The 25,458-nt window shown below is 35.6% G+C and overlaps 1 protein-coding gene across 10 annotated transcripts in view; it reads right to left on the reverse strand.

The window, feature by feature from the left end:
• The window catches only part of EMSY (EMSY transcriptional repressor, BRCA2 interacting), an 80,814-nt gene that overhangs the window by 17,683 nt on the left and 37,673 nt on the right, over positions 1-25,458 (reverse strand). For all 10 annotated transcript variants that reach the window (XM_065944226.1, XM_065944223.1, XM_065944232.1 and 7 more), the window contains 5 exons: positions 19,697-19,846; positions 16,781-16,951; positions 11,093-11,229; positions 8,416-8,589; positions 6,297-6,495 (listed from right to left, as the gene is read on the reverse strand). In XM_065944226.1, coding sequence (XP_065800298.1) covers positions 6,297-6,495; positions 8,416-8,589; positions 11,093-11,229; positions 16,781-16,951; positions 19,697-19,846 — 831 coding nt within the window. The remainder of the gene's footprint in view (positions 1-6,296; positions 6,496-8,415; positions 8,590-11,092; positions 11,230-16,780; positions 16,952-19,696; positions 19,847-25,458) is intronic.

Here is a 25,458-nt window from a genome sequence, read left to right on the forward strand (position 1 = left end):
AAAACAAGATCAATATACAAAATATCTGGAATTTTTATTTGCCATAAAAACAAAACTCTATTTCCACTCCCTACCTTATCCTCTAAACTCTAAGTAGACTATATGCCACACCAGGGATGTGTAACTTCCATTAAACGTCAAAAAAAAAAACCTAGATGATTGAAGAACAACATCATGTAGTAATATTAAATGCCACATGAGGCCTATAGCAGTTTTTCTTTACTAATTCTAAGAGCATATATAAGAAATTAAAGAGAACTGATTATATTAGGGAATCATTCATTTTATACAAACTTAGTTCTCAATTTTAAGAATCTCTCATGATGCTATAAGTACCCCTTTGTTAGGTGAAAAGGACCTATAGGGAAAGAATGACTCTGCAACCCAACTCTGTAAAATACACATATTAAATACCCAAAAGAAAGCAAAAACTGCATTGGTAGAGAGATAAGGTAAAATAAGACTGGAAAACACATTTCTACAAGGAGCACCTCATCAGACACATCACCCTACATAACATCATCCCACAGAGACTGTGGAGACTGGTTTTTCTCTTTTTGCCCATACACAAAAAGTGCAGCTAACCATACAAAGAATCAATGCAGCAACCCCAATGGCTGTGACACAGAATGAATGTGAACCTAAACGTGAAAAACTTTCCTTGAGTGATTTTCCTCTCTACTTTTGGCTCACACTTAGACTACATAAATCTACTGCCTACCCAATCTGATGCTGAGGTAAGAGTGCAATAACTGAGACAGCAGGAGCCTGATACAACAGTCCCATTTGATTATGCAGTGTGCATCCATCCAGACTTCCCTATCTCTCTTGGTGGTAGGTGGATGGTGGCCTACTGACCCTCAGATATCTTTCCTCATAGGTCATTTAACAAATATTTACTGGGCATATACTACATGTTATGTACTAGAGATGTACACTATACTGTTATATCCAAAGGCAGATTCAGGCATCTCTATGGAAGAATGTCTCTTATGTCTTTACTACAAAAACTTTCTATCACATTTGCATAGAACTGTAAGACCTCTCAGGCTTCCCTGGTAGCTCAGCTGGTAAAGAATCCACCTGCAATGAGGGTGACCTGGGTTTGATCCCTGGGTTGGGAAGACCCCCTGGAGAAGGGAATGGCTACCTATTCCAGTATTCTGGCCTGTAGAATTCCACGGACTATATATTAGTCCATGGGGTCGCAAAGAGTCAGACATGACTGAGCTACTTTAAACTTTCACATGAGACCTCTCAGCTAGAAAAAAAATAAAATCTAAAAGTATGTTTAATACTACCATAGATCCTATGTTAAAATCTTCAAAGTAATACCACCAGTCCAGGAATCTAGCACTAGAGAACTCACTGTTTTCCAAGGCAGTTTCCCTTCCATCTTTGCACAGTTATGACAATTAGAAAATTTTCTTGTATGGAGTGGAAACAGGTTTTCTGATTGCTACTCAATGGTTCTAGTTCTGCCCATGTACCTACCAAAGACCAATTCTTTTCCCTCTTCTTTGTCACAGTCTTTAAGATAACTGACAACAGTTCCTGTGTCCCCCACAACACAACCCAATCTTCATCTTCTCTTCTTTATGATAAATGTCCTGTCTCCACCTACCGTTCTTCATAAAAACAATTCCCAGATGTTGCATGCATCTAATTCATCTATTCTATACTAAACCCAAGATGTATCTTTTCCATGATGTAATAGGTATCTTTCCTCTGAAATACTGTCATACAAAACAAGGCCTTCACAGTATTTAACTGTTTACACAGCTTTCCCCCAAATGTTCCTTAAAGAACATAAGTTCTTTGCAAAAGGGTTCCATGCTCAAAAAAGTTGGGGGGCACTTTATATTATATATGCCACTCTTGATCTTTCACAATATATATCACCACATAATGACTCTGAAAAGTTCTGCAATAAGTATTGGTATGTTTTGCTTAACCTTCATTCATTCCTTACCCTCACCATGACCTGCTGAGATCATGAAGCTTCTGGAAAAATCATCCTAGAAACCAAGTTACTTAAAATAATGTCTTTATAGGATGCATTTTTGTATTTGCCTCATATATGTTCCATCTTAAATCCCTACCCTTGATTTTGTCTCCTTTTTCTCTTCCATTTTACTGCACATAATCTTGTATTCTAGCTAGTCTATTTAAAACCTTTTTTGGGAAATAAATTTTTAACATTTTTTTCTTTCTTTTAAAAAAAAAATGAAACCCAGTAAGCCCAATAACCCTGTTCCCAAGTGAAAAAGGGGAAAAAAGAAGATCCAAATAGGAAGGAAAGCTGAGGAGTTGTGGAAGGCATGTGGCCCAATTTTCATTTAGCGACCTAGGCAAGTATGACCCTGAACTAATAGAGTTGGTCATCTAGCTGTCTATCAGTATGTAAAAATACTTCAGGTGTATAGAACTTAAAAGGTCCACTCACTAGGTTAGGAGAAACCTCAGAAAAGAAAAAATGTTTTGGATTCAGGCAACAAAAATGAATTTATAAAGCTGAAGCTTAACCCTGTGCCACAGTTGCTGCTACAGTTGCTGTTTTATTTGTTCATTCAGAGAAACTTTAACTAGTGTCTACTTAGAGCTAGCTAATCTCTTCACTAAATACTGAATATATAGAGATGAGTATGATGCTTTCCTCTGAAAAGTTAGTAGCCTAGTGGAAAAGAAAATAATTATATTAAACAAACAAAAAAAGTACAAAATAAAATGATCAATGATAAACTAGCTGGTAGTACAAAGCAATTTTGGAAGCCTAGTATAGAAGCAGTAATGAACCCTCCCAGGGTGATTAAGGAAAGTGCCATAACAAGGTGAAGATGAAGGTCTCTTCTAGCCCGTGAGGAGATAGTTCAGAAATAAGGTATAAGGTCTAAACTGCTTCTACTTCCAGGCAAGGAATGGTGGGGAAAGTTTAGAAACCACAAGTAGAATCAAGGAATCCTTTGGCATGAAAAGACATCTTTATTCTAAGACTAGTATAAAGGAAGTCACTAGAAAAAGGATAGGAAGTCACTAGAAAAAGGATACGAAGTCAAGAAAAGTCGATCTATTCTTACAGTAGAATGCCAACTATAAACTAGGTAACAAATAATAGACTTTAGAAAATTATCACTGGATGCTAAAACTAGTAGATAAAGATGAGGGATATGATATTTATATAGTTTCAAACCATCTCCCCATATATTACCATTAATCTCAAAGGGAAATATGGTAATTTCATAATAAAAAAAAAAAAAAGGGAAGGCATTAACCAAGAGATCAACATTAACATCATCAATATTGGGACAAACTGACACCAGTGCCTTCTGATAAGGTGGGGGTAGGTTGTTGTAGTGGCAAAACTACAAAGACCATGATTGGATAGTTGATAGCATCTGAATGGATTGTAGATTATACAACTAAAATTTTAAATTGTGATTTTGATAACTGTATTTTAGTTATAAAGAGACTAACCCTTAAGAAATATAAGCCAACAAATATAAGTATTTAGAGATAAAGGGCATGACATCTACAACTTGTTCTCAAATGGTTAAAAAATTCAAAAATTATAAACACACAGAGGGCGGCACAGAAAGAGAATCAACAACAAAGTAAATAGGGCAAAATATAAATAAGCGGTGGATCTAGTAAAAGACTATACACAGAAGTTCTTTTTATTCCTGCAACTTTTTATAAATTTGAAGTTACATTAAAAGTGCTAAACAGAGGTGGGCTAAAAACTACAAAAACAATATAAAGAAAAAAATGGACTGTTACACAGTGCTTATATACCCAGTAGGTATGAATACCAAACTTGAGTCTTTCTTATCCCTTTCTCTTTTAACACAGCAAAACCTTATCCATTTCTCTTATAACACAGCATATATATTCCTAGTCCCTTGGCCTTGGAGAATGTACTAAGAAACTATACAGTGAAATGGGGAGAGGAGTACATGAAGACTATAAAAATTGGCTTTAGGAACCTTCCTGGTGGCCCAGTAGTTAAGAAACACCTTGCAAGGCAGGGGACATGGATTTGATCTCTGGTCAGTGAACTACGATCCTACATGCTGCAGAGCAACTGAACCTGCATGTCACAACTTCTGAGCCCACGCTCTGGAGCCCCTGTGCCACAACCAGAGAGTTGTGCAGCACAGCAAGTATTCTGCAGGACACAGTGAAGACCCAGCACGGCCAAATAAAAAGCAAACACATAAATATTTTTAAAAACTGGCTTTATAGTTAACTATATTAGATATCCCTCTCTGGTGACTTTTTTCTGTATTATAAAATATTTTAAAAGAAGTAATATGCAATGAAAGATAAATAACAAAAGTAAAAATAAATTATGCCACATATAATAACAGATCAAAGAGCAAGAAACTGCAGTCAATCACTTCCAAAAATAGTCAAGTTCTTGTCCATTTCTTAGAATGAAAACTAAAGGCTCCCTAATGTAATGGCATGTTAGGGAAGTAATGATTGGCTTATAGTTCCCTTAGGAAAAAACCAGCAATTTCAAAGGTAACCTAAGATTGTGTATATATAATTTACTGTTCAAGTTCCCATTTCAGCACCAATTCATAACCTAAACATTTTACCTGCCTTTTATGAAAACATTTCTCAAAGGAAAAAACAGCTGGAATTATTCAAGTAAGTACAGACTTAAAAATAAAAGAGGAAAAAAGAATCTTATTGTTAGTTTAAGAATAGAATCTATACACATCAAATCAGTAAGTCTAAAAGAAACAGAGTAAATATCACCCCACTGTAACTAGACATAAACTGATTCATAACCAATATAGAATGAGAAATTAAACCTTAGCAAATTGATTCAGAAAATATTACTATTACTGATAATATGCTGAAGAAAATTATCCATTTTATAAAATGAGAGCCATACTGTTTGCTAAAATCAATATTTTAATTTATTTTTTATCAATGAGTTTTCAAAGACCATTTCAAATGCTACCTTCTTCATGAAGCTTTCTCATAAAGTTTATTACATAGTATAAATTTAAAAATAAATGTTCAAATTGAATTAATGGAATAATTAGCGATATGAACCATTAGTAAGACTAGACTGGGATGATTCCACTAAAGGGTTAAAATAATAATGCCTGTACAATATGAAGAAACTGTATTGAAAAAGTGAAAGTGCTAAGAAAGCATTCCAGAGAGAATAATGTGGAAGTAAGGAGAGGAAACAGTGTGAGTAAGAATGATCAAAGAAAGGTAAACAGTTCTGTTTCGATATATCAGAGCTTGTAAGTACTGGCATAAATATACTGCCTGGGTGATTAAGGTAACTGACACACACACGGGCACTAGATTTGTTGTTGTTGTTCAGTCGCTCAGTTGTGTCTGACTCTGTGCAACTCCATGAACTGCAAGCACGCCAGGCCTCCCTGTCCTTCACTATCTCCCTGAGTTTGCTCAAACTCATGTCCATTTAGTCAGTGATGCCATCCAACCATCTCATCCTCTGTCGCCCTCTTCTCCTCCTGTCCTCAATCTTTCCCAGCATCAGGGTCTAGATTTGTACAAAGTCTCAAAGTTTATGATCAATATAGGTGGTTAAGGTAACTGACAAGCACAGGTACTAGATTTGTAGAAAATCTCAAAGCTTATGATCATTGAGTTTATTTCAAGTGACTCCCTAAAACAACATAATTAAAATAGCATTAACTGTAACTAGTTTCCTTACTATGGAGCCTGGCTTCATATCACCTTCCTCATAATTAGGACAACCACACAATTATCATCTAAACTGGAACACATATGAGAGTGAAAGAGAATGGTATTATTATTCTAGAACAGAAATAAACTAAGACTTATCCCTTGCAAACTGCAATGTATGAACACCCACATACAGCCCACTTATAGGCCCATCTCTGGCCACCATGATCCTTTCTCAAGGTTCAGCAAAACTCATTTCAAAAGGTACACTCACTTTCTTGCACACTTCTTCTACTTACTCAAAGCAAACAAAAGGAATCACACCTCTATCCAGTTTGGTAATACCTATCTGCCAAAACATCATCTAGTTTATGAATTATTTGGTGAACATATGCCAGGCAAGAAAGAATGGTAAGCCTTATCAAAAACAAAACTTCTGCTCACATCAAACAAAAGACAATAAAATCAAAAGAACTGACAAGTCAAAGTATACATATTTATATATATGTATATGTATTTGTATATATACATATTTGAGATCCTTAGATTCAACTATTTTAGAACTAAGGCATAATCTCAGCAATAATTATATAAATCAGAAGTAAAATGGGTCTTACCTTGGGAACTTTGGGAGGACTCTGTAGAAGAGGAACTACTATCTGTATAACCCTGTGGTTCTTCCTTTCCTTCTTGAATAGATGAATTACCAGCCTCTGCCACCCTGGATGCTTGTTGTAATGTTTCTGTGACCAGTTGCCTTGTTTGTTCACTAACAACTGTGGCCTGAAACGTCACTGGTTTGGGTTTAATAAGAACCTAGAAGACAAGTGGAAATACAACCAGTATAAATTTTTGAGCATTTAAAATATGTTTAACTTCTAGATAAAATAAATATTTTCCTGACATGGAAAACCGTACTCTGTCCATTTATTATACTTGGGGCACAGTATTGATCATCACAGACAAATTCAATCTATGAATCAATCATACCAGGCCACATATACATTTCATGCTACAACAGTTACAATCCTGACAAGAGCCTTTGCCTTGTTTTTTCTTCCCTATAATGACTTCAGGAATCCTTTTACAATCTGCAGTTATATGGTAGAATGAGAGCCACAAGCTAAGGATGGCAGAATAGAACGACACAAGGAGCCTAGATTCCCAGGGGAAGTATGCGTATGTCTGTGTGTGTGTGATAGAATTTAAGTATTTATGTATACTATACATAGTCAGCATAAGAGGAAAGATTTCCTCAGATCTCCCAGGAGAATTTTTGAGTCACAATAACAGTCCAGGATTTCCTTCCTCTAAATATTTATCAACATAATAAAAATAAAACCCTAATTTGTTTAAGCCACTGTTCTTCAGGTTTCTTTTTAGCAACCAAATGAAATTCCTAATTAACACACCTGCACAAAGTAATCTTGCTTAGGACCTAAGTCATCTTTTAAGAAATCTCCAAAGGAACACTAATTTAGACAACTGGGTGTGCGTGCATGCTCAGTCATGTCTGACTCTTTGCGACCCATGGACTGTAGTCCACCAGGCTCCTCTCTCCATGGGAATCTCCAGGCAACAATACTGGAGTGGGTTGCCATTCCCTCCTCCAGGGGATCTTCCCCACCCAGTGATTGAACCTGCGTCTCCTGCATTGCAGGCAGATACTTTACCGCTGAGCCACAATTTAGACAACTACTATAGTCAATATGGAACATGTGACAGATCAGCTCTTGGCAAAGGTTAAAACCACAGACAGTAGAACAAGTGAAATGGGAAGAAAGTTTCACACTGAACCATTGAATTCAAAGTGTGGACTCTAGGAGTTAACTTCAATTGGGTACATGGAATGAAAATGTTACTTTACCACAATTATTTTTTACTTCTCCATTTATAAGAATCTAAATCTTTCAGACTCTATTAAGTCACCCATTTCCAAAAATTCAAGAATGAAAACATGGGTTATGACAAAAATGATGGAACAAATATAACAGTTAACACTGAAATTTAAAGCAATTTGACCTTATTAGAAAATCACAGAACTAATGGTTTTGATATATAAACTATTTGGCTATAATATTGAGGGAACTGATTCTAAAGGCAAACTATTAGTTTATAGATAAATTATTATCTTTTACAAAAATTCTAAAATAGCATTTTTTAACCAAAGCTGACATCATTTCCTTTTATATTCTCAAAAAAGTAAAGTACCTGCAAAATAAACAGTAGCCCAGCAACACAATTTCCCAGGTAAATTTCTAGAAAAGCTCCCTTATCATTTACTGGTTGAAAAATGAACAGATCTCTACTTTCTCCATTATTTAGGTTTCAAGGAAATAAAATTTTACAAGGAAATAAAATTATATAAGTAAATATCTAAAGTGCTCTCAAAGGTCATATAAGCTATACAAAAATATTCTTTGACAGATTATGAATAATTACCATCCTCTGTCAACCATCTACTTCTCAAATAACAACATACACCTTCAGCAAATTTTACTCCAGGGGATTCTATTCTCTAAATTTTGCTCATGACATGACACAAATATTTAATTTTTTTTAAGTACTGAAAAGAGAAACACAGGTTTTGAAAACAGATGGTTATAAACATCCAATCATAACTTTTAATAATCTGGTTCTTTAATGTTACTCATCTTTTTGTTCAGATTTCTACCTCGGAATTTTAGGAATTTGAAATATACCAGAGTCAAGAAAAATCACCATATCTTAGCATACCTGTGTTTTCCCTTGCTGCCCATATACAATTTTTGTTGGGATGATTTTAGCTGCTGGTTGAACTGTGGAACCTATACCTTTTGGCTGAGTTACAATCATTTTGGTGATGGGTCTTGTAGCAGTGATAATAGCTGGCTTTGCTCCTGTTGGCACCGTCTGAATAGTCTTTTCTCCCTAAATTGAAGTCAGTAAATAGATGAGATTTACATACATTTAAATGGGGAAAAAAAGTCCTTTTACTGAAAAATCATAGGAAAGTTTTACCAGGATGATGGGGAAAGGGTTGCAAAGTGTGCAACAAAGTATAAGCTTCCAGGTGATCAAAAATGTTAGAACTAAGTTGAAATGATCTTAGAAGTCATCTGATCAACCTTCTGTCCAAAGAAGGCAGTAAATATTTCTTGGTGAGTGAATTTTAAAAATTACCTTATTTAAGAATACTTAGTATTCTCTGTCATTCACAGAATGTATATGCTAAAAGAGAGTCAAAAATGATAAAATATATACTAAAATGTTAACAATGGTTATCTCTAAGTGTTGGAACCACAGGTCGTGCTCCCCCAATATTCATCTTTATGTGACAGTTTATATGAAATAGACATGTGTAATAAAAAAAATTACTGTGCATTCTACCAATAGCTAAATGTTCACATACAAAATAAACTAAATTCCCCAAATATGAAGTTATAAGGCTATATAGCAGAATGTCTATGTGAAATAGTATGGGCAAGAAATGTAATCAGCAGTGACATTAACATTTTTTCTGAGGTTACACTGGAAAATACAAAGAAAAAACAGGACATTTCCCACATTAGCATGTTACTAATATCACTTTAGTCTATTAACTAGGTAGTTAAGCTCATTAACTTTTCACCATTTTCTACATTTTCATCTGCTTTATTCTTAAGTACTATTTTCTGATCATTTATGGAGTCAATACTTGAGCTTAACAAATTAAATTCAAATACAGTCATTTTACTAAAGTACTAAAATTTTAAAAATTAAAATCCATAAAATTAAAAAGGAAAATATCTAAAATTTTTTCACCTTATCAGTTTTTCTTCTCAGTCACCATCACCTAAATGTGTGGCCACTGAAATTTAGCAGCCAGTAAAAACAAAATACCTAGGTGAACTGGCCTAAAGGTAATTTCTCTGTGAATTTAGGTTAAATGATTACAAACTTCACAAGTTTAAATATCTGCTGCAATAATCTAAGGAAAACATGGAGTATCTGCCAACCATGTGATTACTTATTTTAATACATAAGACACCCTTCACGGCAGCATCTCTGGAAAGAGCTCTATAGTCATTTGCCAAAAGCTGCTAGTTTGCAAGTGGGTGTGCCCTTCTATTAAGAAGCTCAACGGGCCCTGTCCAAGTACAATTATAAAGACCCATTCAAAACAAACTAGCAGGCTTATGTTTTGAAAAAGCTCTTCTAGTTGTGTGTGTGTGTGTGTGTGTACATGCACAGGTGTGTGTGTATGTGTGTGTGTTTGTGCGTGTGTGTGTACAGGCACAGGTAAGCAAGTTACGAGTATAGGTGCATGTACGTATGTGGTGAAGAGGATAGTCTTATACCCTGATCTTGTTTGACTATCATTTCTTGAGTCAAACTTTTTGCTATTAGATATACATGGCAGCTAGTATTCACACATACTATTTTTAGATCTATATGACCGTAGGACCTAGAGTACATGGTACCACTCTCTTTTAATATCAAGTTCCATGAAATTACAAACCATGTAATTTCTGAAAATCTATATTCTAATTCTGGCTTTATTTTTGGCTTACTATGTGAACTGAAGCTAGGAACAATCTACGCTTTCCTACGTGATGAAAAAATCTAATACTAGACACCCACCAGCACTGCAAAAACTATGATGCCAAGGAAGCCACTAGAGATCAACTACAATGTAGTATTCTCTTTTCTAGCAAAGTAGAGATACTACCAAACCTCTGTAGTTAAGTACAAAGAGTAATAATAGTAAGAAAAAACAATTTATTGAGGACTTATGTGCCAGGTACTGTTTTAAGCACTTTTAAAACAGTTACCAGTTAGTTACTCATTACTCAACAAACTCACTGGTAGAGATCATCATCCCCAATGTACAAGTGAGGAAATTATGGATGAGAGAAGCTAAATAAGTTAGCCAAACACCTATGATACTCTGAGACACAGCCTAGGTTTGGCTAACTTCAAATCTCTTAACCTTGTAACAACTGCCTTCAGAACTATAAATGCCTCTCTAATTTACTTGATTTTTTTTTCCCACTAGTTCAAAAAAGTAAAAAATGAAAGAAACAAATCCTTGTCATTAATTTAGTCTTAGCAGCAAATATTTCTCTTTGCCTAACCTACGTCCAGTACTAGACTGGTATCTACTGGCCATAAGCAGGAATAAAACTGTCCACTGACAGAGCTCCCTCTGAGTTAGGCTGGTAGAATCTTCCATCTGAACCAAGCTAAGATTGAAACCATGGTATATGAGCAACATGTTTTACAAATTACTGTAAAAAATGGCATCAGTAGGTGGTGTTTTTTACATCACAGTAGGAGTAAATCAAGCCATTCTAGCCATTGTGGGTTCTAAAGTCCTTAGACAAATATTTATATAGCTGGTCTTTAAAATCCTTAGTAGACTGCTAAATCAGCAGTTAAAGCTCTTACTTACTCCAGCATTTAGCAGCGTTGTGACAACGTTTTTGCCCGGGAGGCCTTGAATGGTCGTTCCTTTTCCTGTAGTCTTTTGCACAACAATCACATTGGGCTTGGAAGTCATGGGGATTGTAGTGATTTTGGTAGTCGTTCCTTAGAGAAGGGGGGAGAAAAGGAGGCCTGAGTTAAGGACTAGTGATATTTGGTTACTTCTACTTATGTTGTACACAATTAAATACATGTAGTCAGTGTCACCCCAGAGATGTCAAAGCTGTCATGAGGATGAAAATGAAGGCCTTGGAATAATAAATTAAAAGCTGCCCTAGAATGAAAGAATGTTAAGAATCAATTCTTATAGTGTTCATCTTTTTGGAATCTAAAGACCTACATACCAAACTCATAATCTAAATACATCACCATCTGCTTCCCTATCGATATTCTTCTTCTGACTAGTTAACTGAAACAAATTAGACTATTTCATGACAAACATTTCTCCCAAACTCAATAGTATTACCTGTGTGACTAGTATGACAGGAAAATGCTTCAAAAAAGAACATAAAAAAGGGTAAATGTATATCAAAATTCTCATGTAACACTAGACTATAGAGAAAATTTATGAAAAAGAAATGTCATTTATTTTTATGTGAACAAAAAAGAAAATAAACACTAGTCCCAGACCAAGTCAGATGAAACATGTACTCTTATAAGTTGCAACATTCTGAAAAGTCTGAGGATGAAACCCTAATTTATACACTTAAATATGTAAATTTATATTTTCAATCATTAAGATCTATATAGTAGATCTATATCTACCAATCCAAACATATTAGTATCTTACCCTCTCCCCCACATCCTTCCACAACCTGTTTCTCTTCTATCAAATTTATCTTCCTATCATATTCATACCCTATACTCTTCTAATTGTTCAAGTTGGAAATCCTGGTGCAAATCTTTGATTCTTGCCTTGTCTTCACTCTGCATCCGCTAACAAAATGAAGCCCCTTAGCTCCAACTATAATTTTTTATGCCACTGACTCCTCAGTGTTTAGCACACATCGTATTGCAATTACTCAAGTTATCATTCAATGAGTATATGAATGAACTAAATTTGTCATAACAAATGTCTTCTTTCAAAATGTTATCAATGTCAGCTCAACAGACAGGCCCACATCTCTCTTGCTTTCCCGTATCTTCTCCCTAGTTCAAGTTTCTCTGTCATGCAAATAGCTCTGATGTATCCTGCCATAGCAAACATTCTTAAAAAACAAACACCACCTCATTTCATCATGCCACAAACCAACAACATATGAAACTGGTCAAAAACCTTCCAAATCCCCACTGTATTTAGTTTCAACTTCCCTTCTTGGGTTTCAAAATCCTTTATAATCTGATCTTATTTGTTCCCACTGCACAATGTACACCATAAACTCTATAATTTAATGAGTAATTTCTTTTATTATGGCTTCCTATTATCTACCACACAAAGACCAAACTCTTCAGCTTAGCCCTCCAGGTTCCATCAGACTTTAATTTTTAGGATTACCCAATATATCTCTTCTTCAGTGTGCTGATTTCCACATCAGGCCTTGAGCATACTAGACCCAAGGTGCCCTTTTAACCTATAATGTCCTCTGGCTATGCAAACAGGCAAGTCATGTTTTTCTTCTACAGGTTTGCATATCATTTATCAAATGACTAAGTATAGAATGGATACACATTAAAGACATGACTGATTAATATACTCTTGAGAAGAAAAATTAAAATTTTATTCTCTTCTACTGAGAAACCTTAGCATTCTCTACTGTTTCAGAAATAAGATTGATAAGAATAAGAATGTTCCAGTCATGTGTCAATTTTTGGCACTCTTGTTACAATATAATACACTTGCCATCATCTAATGCCTCACCAGTCAGAGGTAAGGTGCTCAGGTTACATAAAAAAGCACTTTTGTCTATGGGCCAGTTCCATAAATATTTTTTCCTTTATCTGTGGTCTGTGAATAGTAAGTTGTTAAAAGCCACAAAAACCAAACTGCCTATTATTTGCTTTTATCAACTTTAACTCTTATTAACTCCAATTCCTCAGATGTGATTGACTATGATGCCTTCTCTGACAATGCTCCCTCACCAAATATTTGGTTAATAAAAAAGTGTTTTTAGAAAGTAAGCATTAAATACTAGCTCAAGGAAATGTAAACCAAGCTTTAACTTTATAGCAAAGTATAAGGGTCACATTTTTGACAAAACTTACTTAACAAATGAATTATCTTTATAACTATGAAAATATCAAATCCTTTCTATTACAGGTGTGTCAATTTGTGAGACAGCTGCAAACCAAGTTCCCTAGCTTAACAAAACGGGAGGCGGGGTGTTAGAAAACTGAAGAAAAAGGCATAACATAAGGAAAAGCAAGTACAGCATTATATTAAGATAGAATACGATTTATAACTAGAACTATCAAATTATAAAAATTTAAAATTCTAGTAGTATATTTTTGTATCACAGGTGGTATCTATTATATTGAAGTAAGAAGTATTACCCATTTAAAAAAAAGTCTTCCTCTATGCTTTCATAGTATTCAGCCTATAGTTCTCATTGACAAGAGAATGTATAAAGTTCACTTGTTTAGCATCCTGTAGGGCACAGAATGTCCCTTGTGTACATCACTGTGTATCACAGCACCCAAGCCCACATCTAGCTCACAGCATATTAGAGAACTCACCTAGACACACAGTCTTTACTTATAAAGAGTCAAAATACAATAGGTGCAAGTAACTGTGAATCACATTTGGATCATAGGCTATGACACTGACGCATTCCAGAGATTCCTATTCAAAAATAAGATGCCTGTAAAACTTTGAGCATTATGGAATGTAGGCTTAAAGAACACAGATTAATTGGCCTAGATTTTATTATTCACTGATCCTTAAATCACTGGCAATTTTGGTTTTGGGGTAATTTTTTATAGGTTACTCTGCTCAAACAATGAGCAAATGAATGAATGAAGGAACAAATATACAAACACTAGCCCCTCTAGACATTGTACTAAAGATAAGGGGAATCAAAATCAAGTCCTGCCATTGTCATAGGTTCTCATAATGTCCTTAGATACAGGATAATGATTTTACCTCTAAAGGATCCATCTTCTGCATAAAATAGACATGATTTTTCAACCAACCTTCAACAAAGTTCACCAATAGACTTACGTACCTGATAATTCTCTCTATATATATACATATAAGTAAATATTTGGCTGCATAAGATATAAATGAAATAATTGCAAAAACAGTCGTGCCTTCAACTTAACTGCTTATTCTAATAAAAATAAAAACTTGATCTTTCTAGAAAGTACTTTGGAAGCATGAATTTGCCTTCCAGGATATTATACAAAGGAAATAAGAATTTCATATAATAATTTATGTATAATAATATTCTTCATAGGATTACCAATGAGAAAAAAACTGTTAAGTAACCTAAAACATTCAGCAACGAATAAACTGTTAAATTATGGTGCATTATAGGAGAGAATATTGTATAGTCATTAATCTAGGGTGTGAGGTACCAAAATATATTTAATGGAATGAGAAAATGATATTATTATATGAAAAAATATTAAAACTGATTATATAGATTTAAATTTAATTTTTAAAATATACATATATGCACAAAAACATTTATACAGAAATCTAAATAGAAAAAGGAATAAACAGAAAGATACAGATTATTTCCCTAGATGGCAAAAATTATAGGTTTTTAGTTTTCTTTGTATACCTTTCTGTATTTTCCAAATTCCCCACAATAAACATAAAGTATTATTTTTTTAAAAAGCCTTCTATTCTTAAAGCCAGATGGATGAGTGTATTTTAAGAAAAGTACTTCTTGTTTGTTGTGGGGGTGGTGAGGGCATTGACTCTAGCATCCAGCATCTGACCATGGGTGAAGGTAGAAAGCTGTCTAAATTCATTCAGCCTGGCTTACTGGTTTACTGTGAAAAGACAGGGATTGAAAACTAAATAAACTGACCAATAATCCCAGTATCATGGAACAAGAATATAGCAAGAAACACTGACACATAACATAAGGATTAAAGTACTCAGAAATGAGAGAAGTTCTTTAGAATGAAAGTGCAAACAGCGAAGTAGAGGTCGAGGCAAAATGAGCTCCATGAGCTAACTCAGCTTTGAGTCCATTACATCCTACAGCGCTGAAAAGGTTTAAGAACTCTTCCCCTATATATCTATACACTTGAAATAGCAAAGAACCACCAGTTACTTTATATTTTAGAACAAAGGTAGATGATATGTTTACAAGTGTAGGGTATATACCTCACTGCTCGTTTGCTTCTAGGAAAATGTGCTTGTGTAAACTGCTCTAACCTCACACAGAGCAGCTAAATCATAAACAAGGTTTGAAAATAAGAGGCTTCGTGACATTCCTTTACCTAAGTAAAGAAATACCCTATGGTCATAAAAAGTTATATACTAATAAAAAACATGATTACTTTTTGAAAAATGTTTAAGTATGTGCTCTATACTATTTAAAGATATTGTCAGGTAATAAATTACAATCTGAGTTTTAACTGTTTTATTTAAAATATCCTCTTAAAAGCTGGAGTATGATGATTCTTTCCCTACTGGTTTCACCCTCCTTAGTTTGGCAAACATCAAAGTTTCTCACTTACACTTAAAAACTAGAGCCAAAATTAGCAGCTTTAAATATAGAGCTTTATGCCAATACCACGTCCTGCCTTGTTTTTTTTCCACTCTTTGAGTTATCAGCAACATCGTATTACTGCCAGGAACTTCAATTCCTTCACTTTAAAATGTCAGAACAATTCACTGGGGGCATACAAAATATGGCTAGTCTACAAAAATGGTAGACAGTAAAAGTCCACAGGGCTTGTCTGGTCAGAGATTATTCACATCATTTTAATTAAAAAATAATAATCAATGAAAATAGATACCATGTTAACATTCCACTTCAGGGTACACAACTCAAATATTGCAGGAATAAATGAGCCATTAAAAACCAGGTAGGGTTCTAAAACACCATTAAATATTAGCTTTCATTATCTAAGTTAAATATTTTTAAAAAGTAAACAGCCAATATAAACGGTGAAAGGCAAATAAAAATATTCAAGTATTTTTATTTTTAATAAGCTAAAGTGATATTAGTAATTGAAACTATGAGATTGTGATTCCGCAAACATATGCAGACAAATAAATACTAGTTAGTAACTGAGATTATGATCCCACAAACATATTTAGATAAATAAATACTAGTTCTTTCACTGTCTAGTTTATGTGGCTTTGGACAGGTCAAGTTCATCTCCGAAATGTAAAACACATCTATACCTATAAACTGGAGATGACACCAACTATTTCAGAGTTTTGAGGTAGAAATGAATTGATAGACGGGACAATATTTTGTAAATGAAACATCTCTATGCAAATGTAAACTATAATCCTTCCATTCTGATTAAAAGCAACTAAATGTTCTTTCTATTTTAAAACTCTCAAAAGCTTAACATGTGAAGATTTTATACTGGAACTAAAGAACTATACTTCATCACTAGACATAAGGGCTAAAAACAAAGTTCTAGATTTCTAAGCAGAAAACTGACATCAAACAGTATCCTTTGACAGTGAAATGTTTTTTCCTCTTAATGGTCACCTATACCTTTAACACATTTCAGATATACCTACCAGAAACTATATTACTGCTAATTATCTTGCCCCCCAAGGTAGCTAATGATTTGGGTACTACTGTAATAATGCTACCACTGGTAGTTTTCACGTAGGTTGCAGCTCCAGGGGTTGCAGCCATCCGACCTATAGATGGGCTCACTGTTGGCCGAGTATAGGTTGCCTGTGTGCCTATAAAAAGGGAAAAGCCAAGAAAAAAACTTGTCATCACTTTTAGAAGAATGACAATTTATACAGCTTAACTGTAATTCAAAGTAATCTACATTGCTTTAACTTGAAAATGGAATTTCAAGGTGTCAAGCCATTAAGTAACAATTTACAGCCAGTTTTCAATGCACATAGCAAGAACTACAGCCAACTCAATTTAAATTAACTTTACACATAAAATTTTGTGATGTGTTGCATCAAATTACTAACCCCAAGAAAAAGTATAACTAACTCTGTTCCCTTCTTCCACTACCCTTCTTCCACTAGCTTGGTGCCAAAAGAAACTTAATCATCTTTCCTGCCAGAGCATTTTAGATATTTCTGTTATAGATTTCAAGGTCTCTGCATCTGTTTTATGCTGTCTCAGTGCCAAATCCAATGTCAGCACTCAGCAAATAAGGCAGTATATTGTTTGCCTAAAATTTTATAAACTTTTACTGTTTTGTACTCTGCTACCCTCTAAATACATTTCCATCATTAAAGAGTTATTCCAACATTTTACTAGAGATTAAAGTCGTAGCTGCCAAGAGTTGCCAGGAATATTTTTTTACCAAGAAAATTCACCATTTACATATTTCCTCAACTTTAACTAACCTGTTAGAATATTTTTCTTCATATCTCTCAAAAAGATTTTACACTCTTCCCCACTATTTCTAGGACTTTTTCCTTCCCCCAAATAGGAACTAAAAATTAACCAGATTAACCTATTGTAGCTTCTCACACAACTGGTAACTCAGAAACACTATTCCTAAGTTTCTAAAACTGTTTCTAAGAACAGTTAGTTCTGGGGAGAAAGAAGATAATTCAGGTAACACATTCTTCAACTGATAACATTTTTCTCATAATTAGGTTCAGAAGTCACTGTAATAATCATTTTCAAAACCCCCCTTAAATTGGTTTTATCCAGTTAGTATTTACCATTTTAAAATACAATCACTACCCAAAAAAGGGAAGAAGCAGAGGAACATTAAGTAGAATTAGTTTAAATTGATTACAAACATACATCTAAATCAGAAAAATAAATCTAGTATAAAATAAATATGCTATGAAGATACATAGCTTGAATTAATTATAACTGGAAAATATTTCAACTTTAGCTTTTGTTTTAAAATTTGCAGAAACACTTATTCTAATATAGATACATAAGCATACATTATTTTTTACTACCTTTTCCTAACATGAGGAATCATATCTTTGTAAAACCAAATGGAGAAAAGTTTTGGGTGAAGAATGATAGATTCAATAAAAGAAAAACTGTTTTTAAAGCATAGGCTTTGCAAGAAGATTAAGCAGATTAAGTAGATTATTGTAGAATGGCAGTTGTCAGGCACTGGAAGTAGGTGGGAATGGAAAGTTATTGTTTAATGGGTAGTTTCAGTTTGGGAAGACAAAAAAAGTTCTGGAGCTAGATGGTTGCAGTGGTTGCAAAACAACATTAATGTACTTAATGCCAATGAACTGTACACTTAAAAATGGTGAAAATGATAAATTTCATGTTATCTATATTTTATCACAATCTTTTTTAAAAAAAGTTTTGGGAGTCAAACAGTCCTGTATTCAAATTCCAGTCCTGTCTTTCATAGTCTGTGTGGCTGTGTAATGCTGCTATACATAAATCTCTGTTTTGTCTCTGAAAACGGAGACATTAAAGCTTAAGGGAGATTAAGGGTAATGTTTATATACACTTTTATATAATAGCCAATAGGTGATAGCTTATAAACTTGAGAAAGGAATCACTTTACACTCTTCAGATTCTATCATCTAAATCTGTTGTTGTTCAGTTGCTAAGTTATGTCCGACTCTTCATGACCCCATGGATTACAGTACACCAGGTTTCCCTGTCCTTCACTATCTCCTGGAGTTTGCTCAAACTCATGTCCATTGAGTCAGTGATGCCATCCAACAATCTCATCTCATCATCTAAATCTGACCCTCTTCAAAGAGTCTGGTAAGAGTTACACAAATTTAAAATAACAGCAATGGATAATACTAATTCTAACACTAATTATATTAGAATTAATTAGTTATGTTAATAGTAATGGCTAGTAAAGCACTCTCCTGGGGACTTAACATACCAGATTTAGTAAAGATATTATGATCACATTGAAATAGACAATGGAAAAGACTGAGAGGAATTAAATTGGTCAAAGTAACAAAGGATGGTACTATTTAAAATGTTCTATACTGTCACTTCCTTGGGCCATAGTCTGGATGCTCTCACAACTGGGGAAAATGGCATCCAATGCTTCTCTCAGTCAGACTAACACTTACCATACAATAATGTAACAAAGACTCTTAGCCTCATCAGGGTGAGATTCTCTTGGGCTGGGACTGTGTTTTCATTCACTCAGCAAATCCTGACTGAACACCTACTTACAAATCAGCTCTACATACATATGGTGAATAAAACAGATATGGACCCTTATCCTCATGGAGCTCACAAGCTAATAAAGTGATTAACATCAAACAAACTGACAAAAAAAGTACCTAAATAATTAGAAATTGTAGTATGTGTTACAAAGGAAAAAAAGAGGACCATGACAACAGCAGAGAGCTAATTTGAGTTGGGAGGAGAGAACAGTCAAGAGAGGCCTCTTTGAAGAATTGTCTCCTGAATTTCTATATTCCCAATGTTAAGCAAATTACTGAGTCAGAGAAATTACTCAATGAGTATGATGAATGAATGGACTGATGCTCAAGATAACTTACCAGTAGGAGTGGTTACCAGTTTAGTTGTCATAATTGCACCATTACTGCTAACCACCATAATAGGGGAATTGCTACTGGTAGGCAGAGTTGCTGTCACTGGTTTGGGTAAGATTTTACTTGGTTGAACTTGTTGTGTGATGATTTTAACACCTTTGAAAGAAGAAAGATAAATCTCAATACAAATTATTTTTTAATAACGTGCTTTATATCAACCCAAGAGGGCAGCAGCTAAACACATTTACTGAGTCTTGACTAAAAAGAAGTTTTCTTTTATACTGAAACTTTTATCTCTCAAACTCCTATCTTTCCAAATTTCTTTGATTCAGGAATATAATTAAAATACTACAAAAACTATTGAACAAGTTCTTAATGAAAAATGATTTTTGTCTATGATTACATCATATGAGAGCTTTCAAACCAAATTAGCCATTGATCTTAACTTTCACAGACAATCTGTGTTCCATGCAAATACTTGGGATGAAAGGATCAGGATAAGAAGACAAAAATAAAAGGTAATGTAGCTTTTATATATTCTCTACTCTATCAAAGATTTTTCTAACCTCTTAAGATTACAAAAAGCAAAAACATTTTCTTTTTGGACCTTTTATTTTTAAACTGACTTATTTTAAAGTATTCAAATAGCTCACTTTGTCAAAAGTAAAGAATATGCTGTTATTGAACCTACATAAAATACACATGTAGACAAGAATTTGAAAGCAATTACAAAAATAAAGTTAAAATATTAGGGTGGTGATGTTATATTTTTTATACATTTTTCAAATTTATTTAAATGTTACTGTTACATTGACTTTCCAAATTTCAGATGTCCACTGAAAAAATATGTCTCATGCTAACAACAAATTTAAGTCCTAACAGCTACTAACTAAGGAAGGAAAATTTTAGTAACACTTTTTCCCCACTAAACTTCACTGAAATAATTCATGGAATAGAATATATTTTAATAGATAACTAAAATTTTTATTATTTTTGGATGGTGATTTAGGTTAAGATATGAGGTAGCAAATAAATATATTTATTTCATAGCCTTAAATAATTATAAAATACTTATACCCAACAAAGAAGTTAAAATAATAACATCTAGGCATAATTAGTCAAACTACTTAATAATCTTTATGACTCAGCTTTCCATTCACAAAATAAAGATAACATTAGTATATATACCTTCTAGGATTGTTGTGAAGATTAATTATGGGAAAATTGTGAATTGCCTAATACACAGCAAGGATTCAATAGAAAAAAAAGTATTACTACTGTATAAATAAATTCTGATTACAATAAATCATAAACTATAAAGCTGTAGGGGAAAAATGATTTCTAGAATTATCTCATTAATGAATTACAACAATGCTTAAGGTACATAAAGAAGATAACTCTCATGCTTTTAAAACCATTCCTCTCATTGTTGCAGTAAACAGGAAAAAAGAGGAATTAAGTTTTTTCCTTCCCTTTTGTGAGAACACAGAAGATAAAGAGAACAGTGAGCAGGCCTGATCATTCCTACTTTTTACTTTAACTGTTCCTAATCTGTTGTTGTTCAGTCACCCAGTCATGGCCGACTATTTGCAACCCCGTGGACTGCAGCATGCCAGGCTTCCCTGTACTTCACTATTTCCTGGAGTTTGCTTAAACTCATGTCCATTGAGTCAGTGATGCCATACAACCATCTCATCCTCTGTCAGCCCCTTCTCTTGCCCTCAATCTTTCCCAGTATCAAGGTCTTTACCAATGAGTCTGTTCTTTGCATCGGGTGGCCAAAGGATTGGAACTTTAGCATCAGTACTTCCAATGAATATTCAGGGTCGATTTCCTTTAGGATTGACTGGTTTGATCTTCTTGCTGTCCAAGAGACTCTCAAGAGTCTTCTCCAGCACCGCAATTCAAAAGCATCAATCCTAATCTCTAGTCTGTAAGATTGCTTTTCTGCCCCCTAACTCGACATGAGCTACATTTTGCACCTATTGTTCTTTGACTCTGTGTGAATTACATCCTGAATCTGGTGCTTACCTTTATAGCACTTGGTTCATAGACCACCCCTCATAGGTTTTCTCTTTTTGCACTACAGAAAGAAGGTCACAGGGCTACCAAACTGCCAGATTCAATTACTGGATTACCTGATGCCACTCTATCATTTTCTTTGAAACAATGCAAGAGGAAGAATACAAGATCCTTACACCTTTGTTTCTCATCATTGACTCCTGACTGCCAGCCCTCATCTTATATAAGCCCCTAGACTCCTCATGGAAGTGGAGGCACAGTTCTTGAAGCACGAGGCTGTTGTGTCGCCCCCTGCTGCTGCTGCTAAGTCGCTTCAGTAGTGTCCGACTCTGCAACCCAGTAGACAGCAGCCCACCAGGCTCCCCCGTCCCTGGGATTCTCCAGGCAAGAACACTGGAGTGGGTTGCCACTTCCTTCTCCAATGCATGAAAGCGAAAAGTCAAAGTGAGGTAGCACAGTTGTGTCCGACTCTTAGTGACCCCATGGAATGCAGCCTACCAGGCTCCTCCGCCCTCTGCTGGCTGAGGATTAAAGCCACCTTTCTAACTCCTCCAAACTCTTGGTCTTTGTATTTTTTTATTCGGCTTCAGAGGGCAGAGAAAGCCAAGATTTGGGCCCTAACATCACCAAAACAAAACAAACTGTGTGGTGTTCTCAATTGCTCAGTTATGTCCAACATTTTGCGACCACATGGACTGTAGCCAACCAGGCCCCTCTCTGCATGGGATTTTTCAGGCAAGAATACTAGAGTGGGTTGCTATTTTCTCCTCCAGAGGATCTTCCCAACCCAGGGGTGGAACCTGCATCTTCTGTGTCTCCTATACTGGCAGGCAGATTCTTTACCACTGAGCCACCTGGGAAGCCAACTGTGTGGTAATGGATGTTAATTAAACTTATTGAGGTCATTTCATAATATATGCATATATCAATCATTATGTTATACATCTCAAACTAATAATGTTATATGTCAATTACACCTCAATTTAAAATAAGCAAATGACAAAAACGATTCCAGAGATTGATTTCTGACAAGAAAGCATGAGAAGCTCTGCTGACAATGAAACTGGTGAAAATGATTTTTAAAAAATAAATAAATAAAACCAACCAATGAAAGGCTCTGGCAACAGTCCCAAGACCAAACGAAAAACATCTATTCAAGAATACATTTGGTAAAACAGGAAAGATCTATAATATTTAAACTAAGACCTGTTCCTCCTCATCCCTCCCTACAGGTGAAAAGCAAGGACTCCTCTCCAGACTGCCATAGTCAAAAGCACAGGGTTTTCTCCTTCTCCAGCTCCTAGTTGGAGGACTTTCTTCTGAGGAGTAGAAGGACTTCAGCTTATCTCATCCTGCTCCCTGGTACCTGCTGCTAAGTCACAGGCCACTGCAGTCAAGAGGTGGATACACCCTTCTGCCCAGCCCCCAATCCATGGCTCTATCTTGGGTAAAAAGCCTCTGAGAATATTGGGCTCGTGACCACTCCTGCTCTGGCTTGTAAGACAGTGGCTCCACCACTGGGGAAAGCAAGCCGAGAGGATCTCAGGCTGCTTGCCCACTCTCCCACACTTGACTTCACTGAGTGCTCTCAGCTCATAGAGCAGGGGTAACATTGGGAGAAAAGCCTGCCATTACCCTAGCCCCAGAGTTCTAGAGCTGCCTGAGGATAAAAACAGGTCGTAAAACAGATAGCTCCCTAGTCTCTTCCCAGAGAAACTGAACTCATTTGTAACAGAGCACAGAGAAGTTCAAACCTAAGGGTGCTCTCAAAAACAGTGGAGGATGTGATGAAAAAAGACTAGAGATCTCTTCAAGAAAATTACATACCAAGGGAACATTTCACGCAAAGATGGGTACAATAAAAGACAGAAATGGTATGGACCTAACAGAAGCAGAAGATACTAAGAAGAGATGGAAAGAATACACAGAAGAACTACACAAAACAGTGTCTTAATGACTCAGATAACCAGGATGATGTGATCACTCACCTAGAGTCAGACATCCTGGAGTGTGAAGTCAAACAGGCCTTAGGAAGTACCATATGAAAAAGCTAGTAGAGGTGATGGAATTCCAGCTGAGCTATTTCAAATCCTAAAAGTTGGTACTGTGAAAGTGCTTCACTCAGTATGCCAGCAAATTTAGAAAATTCAGCAGTGGCCACAGGACTGGAAAAGGTCAGTTTTTATTCCAATCCCAAAGAAGAGCAATGCCAAAGAATGTTCAAACTGCCACACAACTGCACTCATTTCACATGCTAGCAAGGTAATGCTCAAAATCTTCCAAGCGAGGCTTTAATAATACTTGAACCAAGAACTCCCAGATGTACAAACTGGATTTAGAAAAGGCAGAGGAAGCAGAGATCAAACTGCCAATATCCACTGGATCATAGAAAAAGCAAGGGAATTCCAGAAAAACACCTACTTCTGCTTTATTGACTATGCTAAAGCCTATGATTGTGTTGGTCACGACAAACTGGAAAATTCTGAAAGAGATGGGAATACCAGACCACCTGACCTGCCTCCTGAAAAACCTGCATGCAGGTCAAGAAGCAACAGCTAGAACCAGACATGGAACAAAAGACTGGTTCCAAATTGGGAAAGGAGTACGTCAAGGCTGTATACTGTCACCCTGCTTACTTACCTTACATGCAGAGTATATCATGCTAAATGTGGGGCTGGATGAAGCTCAAGTTGGAATCAAGATTGCTGGGAGAAATATCAGTAACCTCAGATATGCAGATGATACCACCCTTATGGCAGAAAGTAAAGAAGAACTAAAGAACCTCTTGATGAAAGTGAAAGAGGAGAGTGAAAAAGTTGGCTTAAAATTCAACATTCAGAAAACTAAGATCATGGCATCCAGTCCCATCACTTCATGGCAAATAGATAGGGAAACAACGGAAACAGTGACAGACTTTATTTTCTTGGGCTCCAAAATCACTGCGGACAGCGACTATAGTCATAAAATTAAAAGATGCTTGCTCCTTGGAAGTAAAGCTTTGATAAACCTAGATAGTGTATTAAAAAGAAGAGACAGTACTTCACCAACAAAGGTCCGTCCAGTCAAAGCTATGGTTTTTCCAGTGGTCATTTATGAATGTGAGAGTTGGACCATAAAGAAGGCTGGGTGCCACAGAATTGATGCTTTTGAACTTCGGTGCTGAAGAAGACTCTTGGGAGTCCCTTGGATTACAAGGAGATCAAATCAGTCAATCTAAAGGAAATCAACCCTGAATATTCATTTGGAGGACTGATACTAAAGCTGAAGTTCCAATCCTTTGGTCACGTGATGTGAAGAGCCAACTCATTGGAAAAAACCTTGATGCTGGGAAAGATTGAGGGAAGGAAGAGAAGAGGACTGTTAGGAGAAGCACATTGACTGAAATCACCGACCCTGGCCAGGGACCATAGTAACCATCTGTCTGAGTTATTTTATGACAGGAGGTCCTCGCAAGGAACATGGAACTAATAAGCCACCACTAATCAGAAGAGTTTGGGAAAGGTCAAAAGGAGTCACCATGTGTCCAACTACCTCCCAGTAGCCTTCTTGCTGGCATCCATCTTGGCTGAGCAATCCTTGGCACCACCAGGAAGGACTCTGAGTTAGAATGATTGGCCAAAGACAACCAGGAAGCTAACCCCACCACCATAAAACCACAGACTGCAAGCCAAGTGGCAAAGCACTTCTCCTGGGTTCCCTTAGCCTACTGCCCTCCTCCAAGCAACCTCTTTCCCAATAAAATCTCT

This window comes from Muntiacus reevesi, chromosome 9 (genome assembly GCF_963930625.1).
Source record: "Muntiacus reevesi chromosome 9, mMunRee1.1, whole genome shotgun sequence".
In the NCBI taxonomy this organism is placed as follows: domain Eukaryota; kingdom Metazoa; phylum Chordata; class Mammalia; order Artiodactyla; family Cervidae; genus Muntiacus; species Muntiacus reevesi.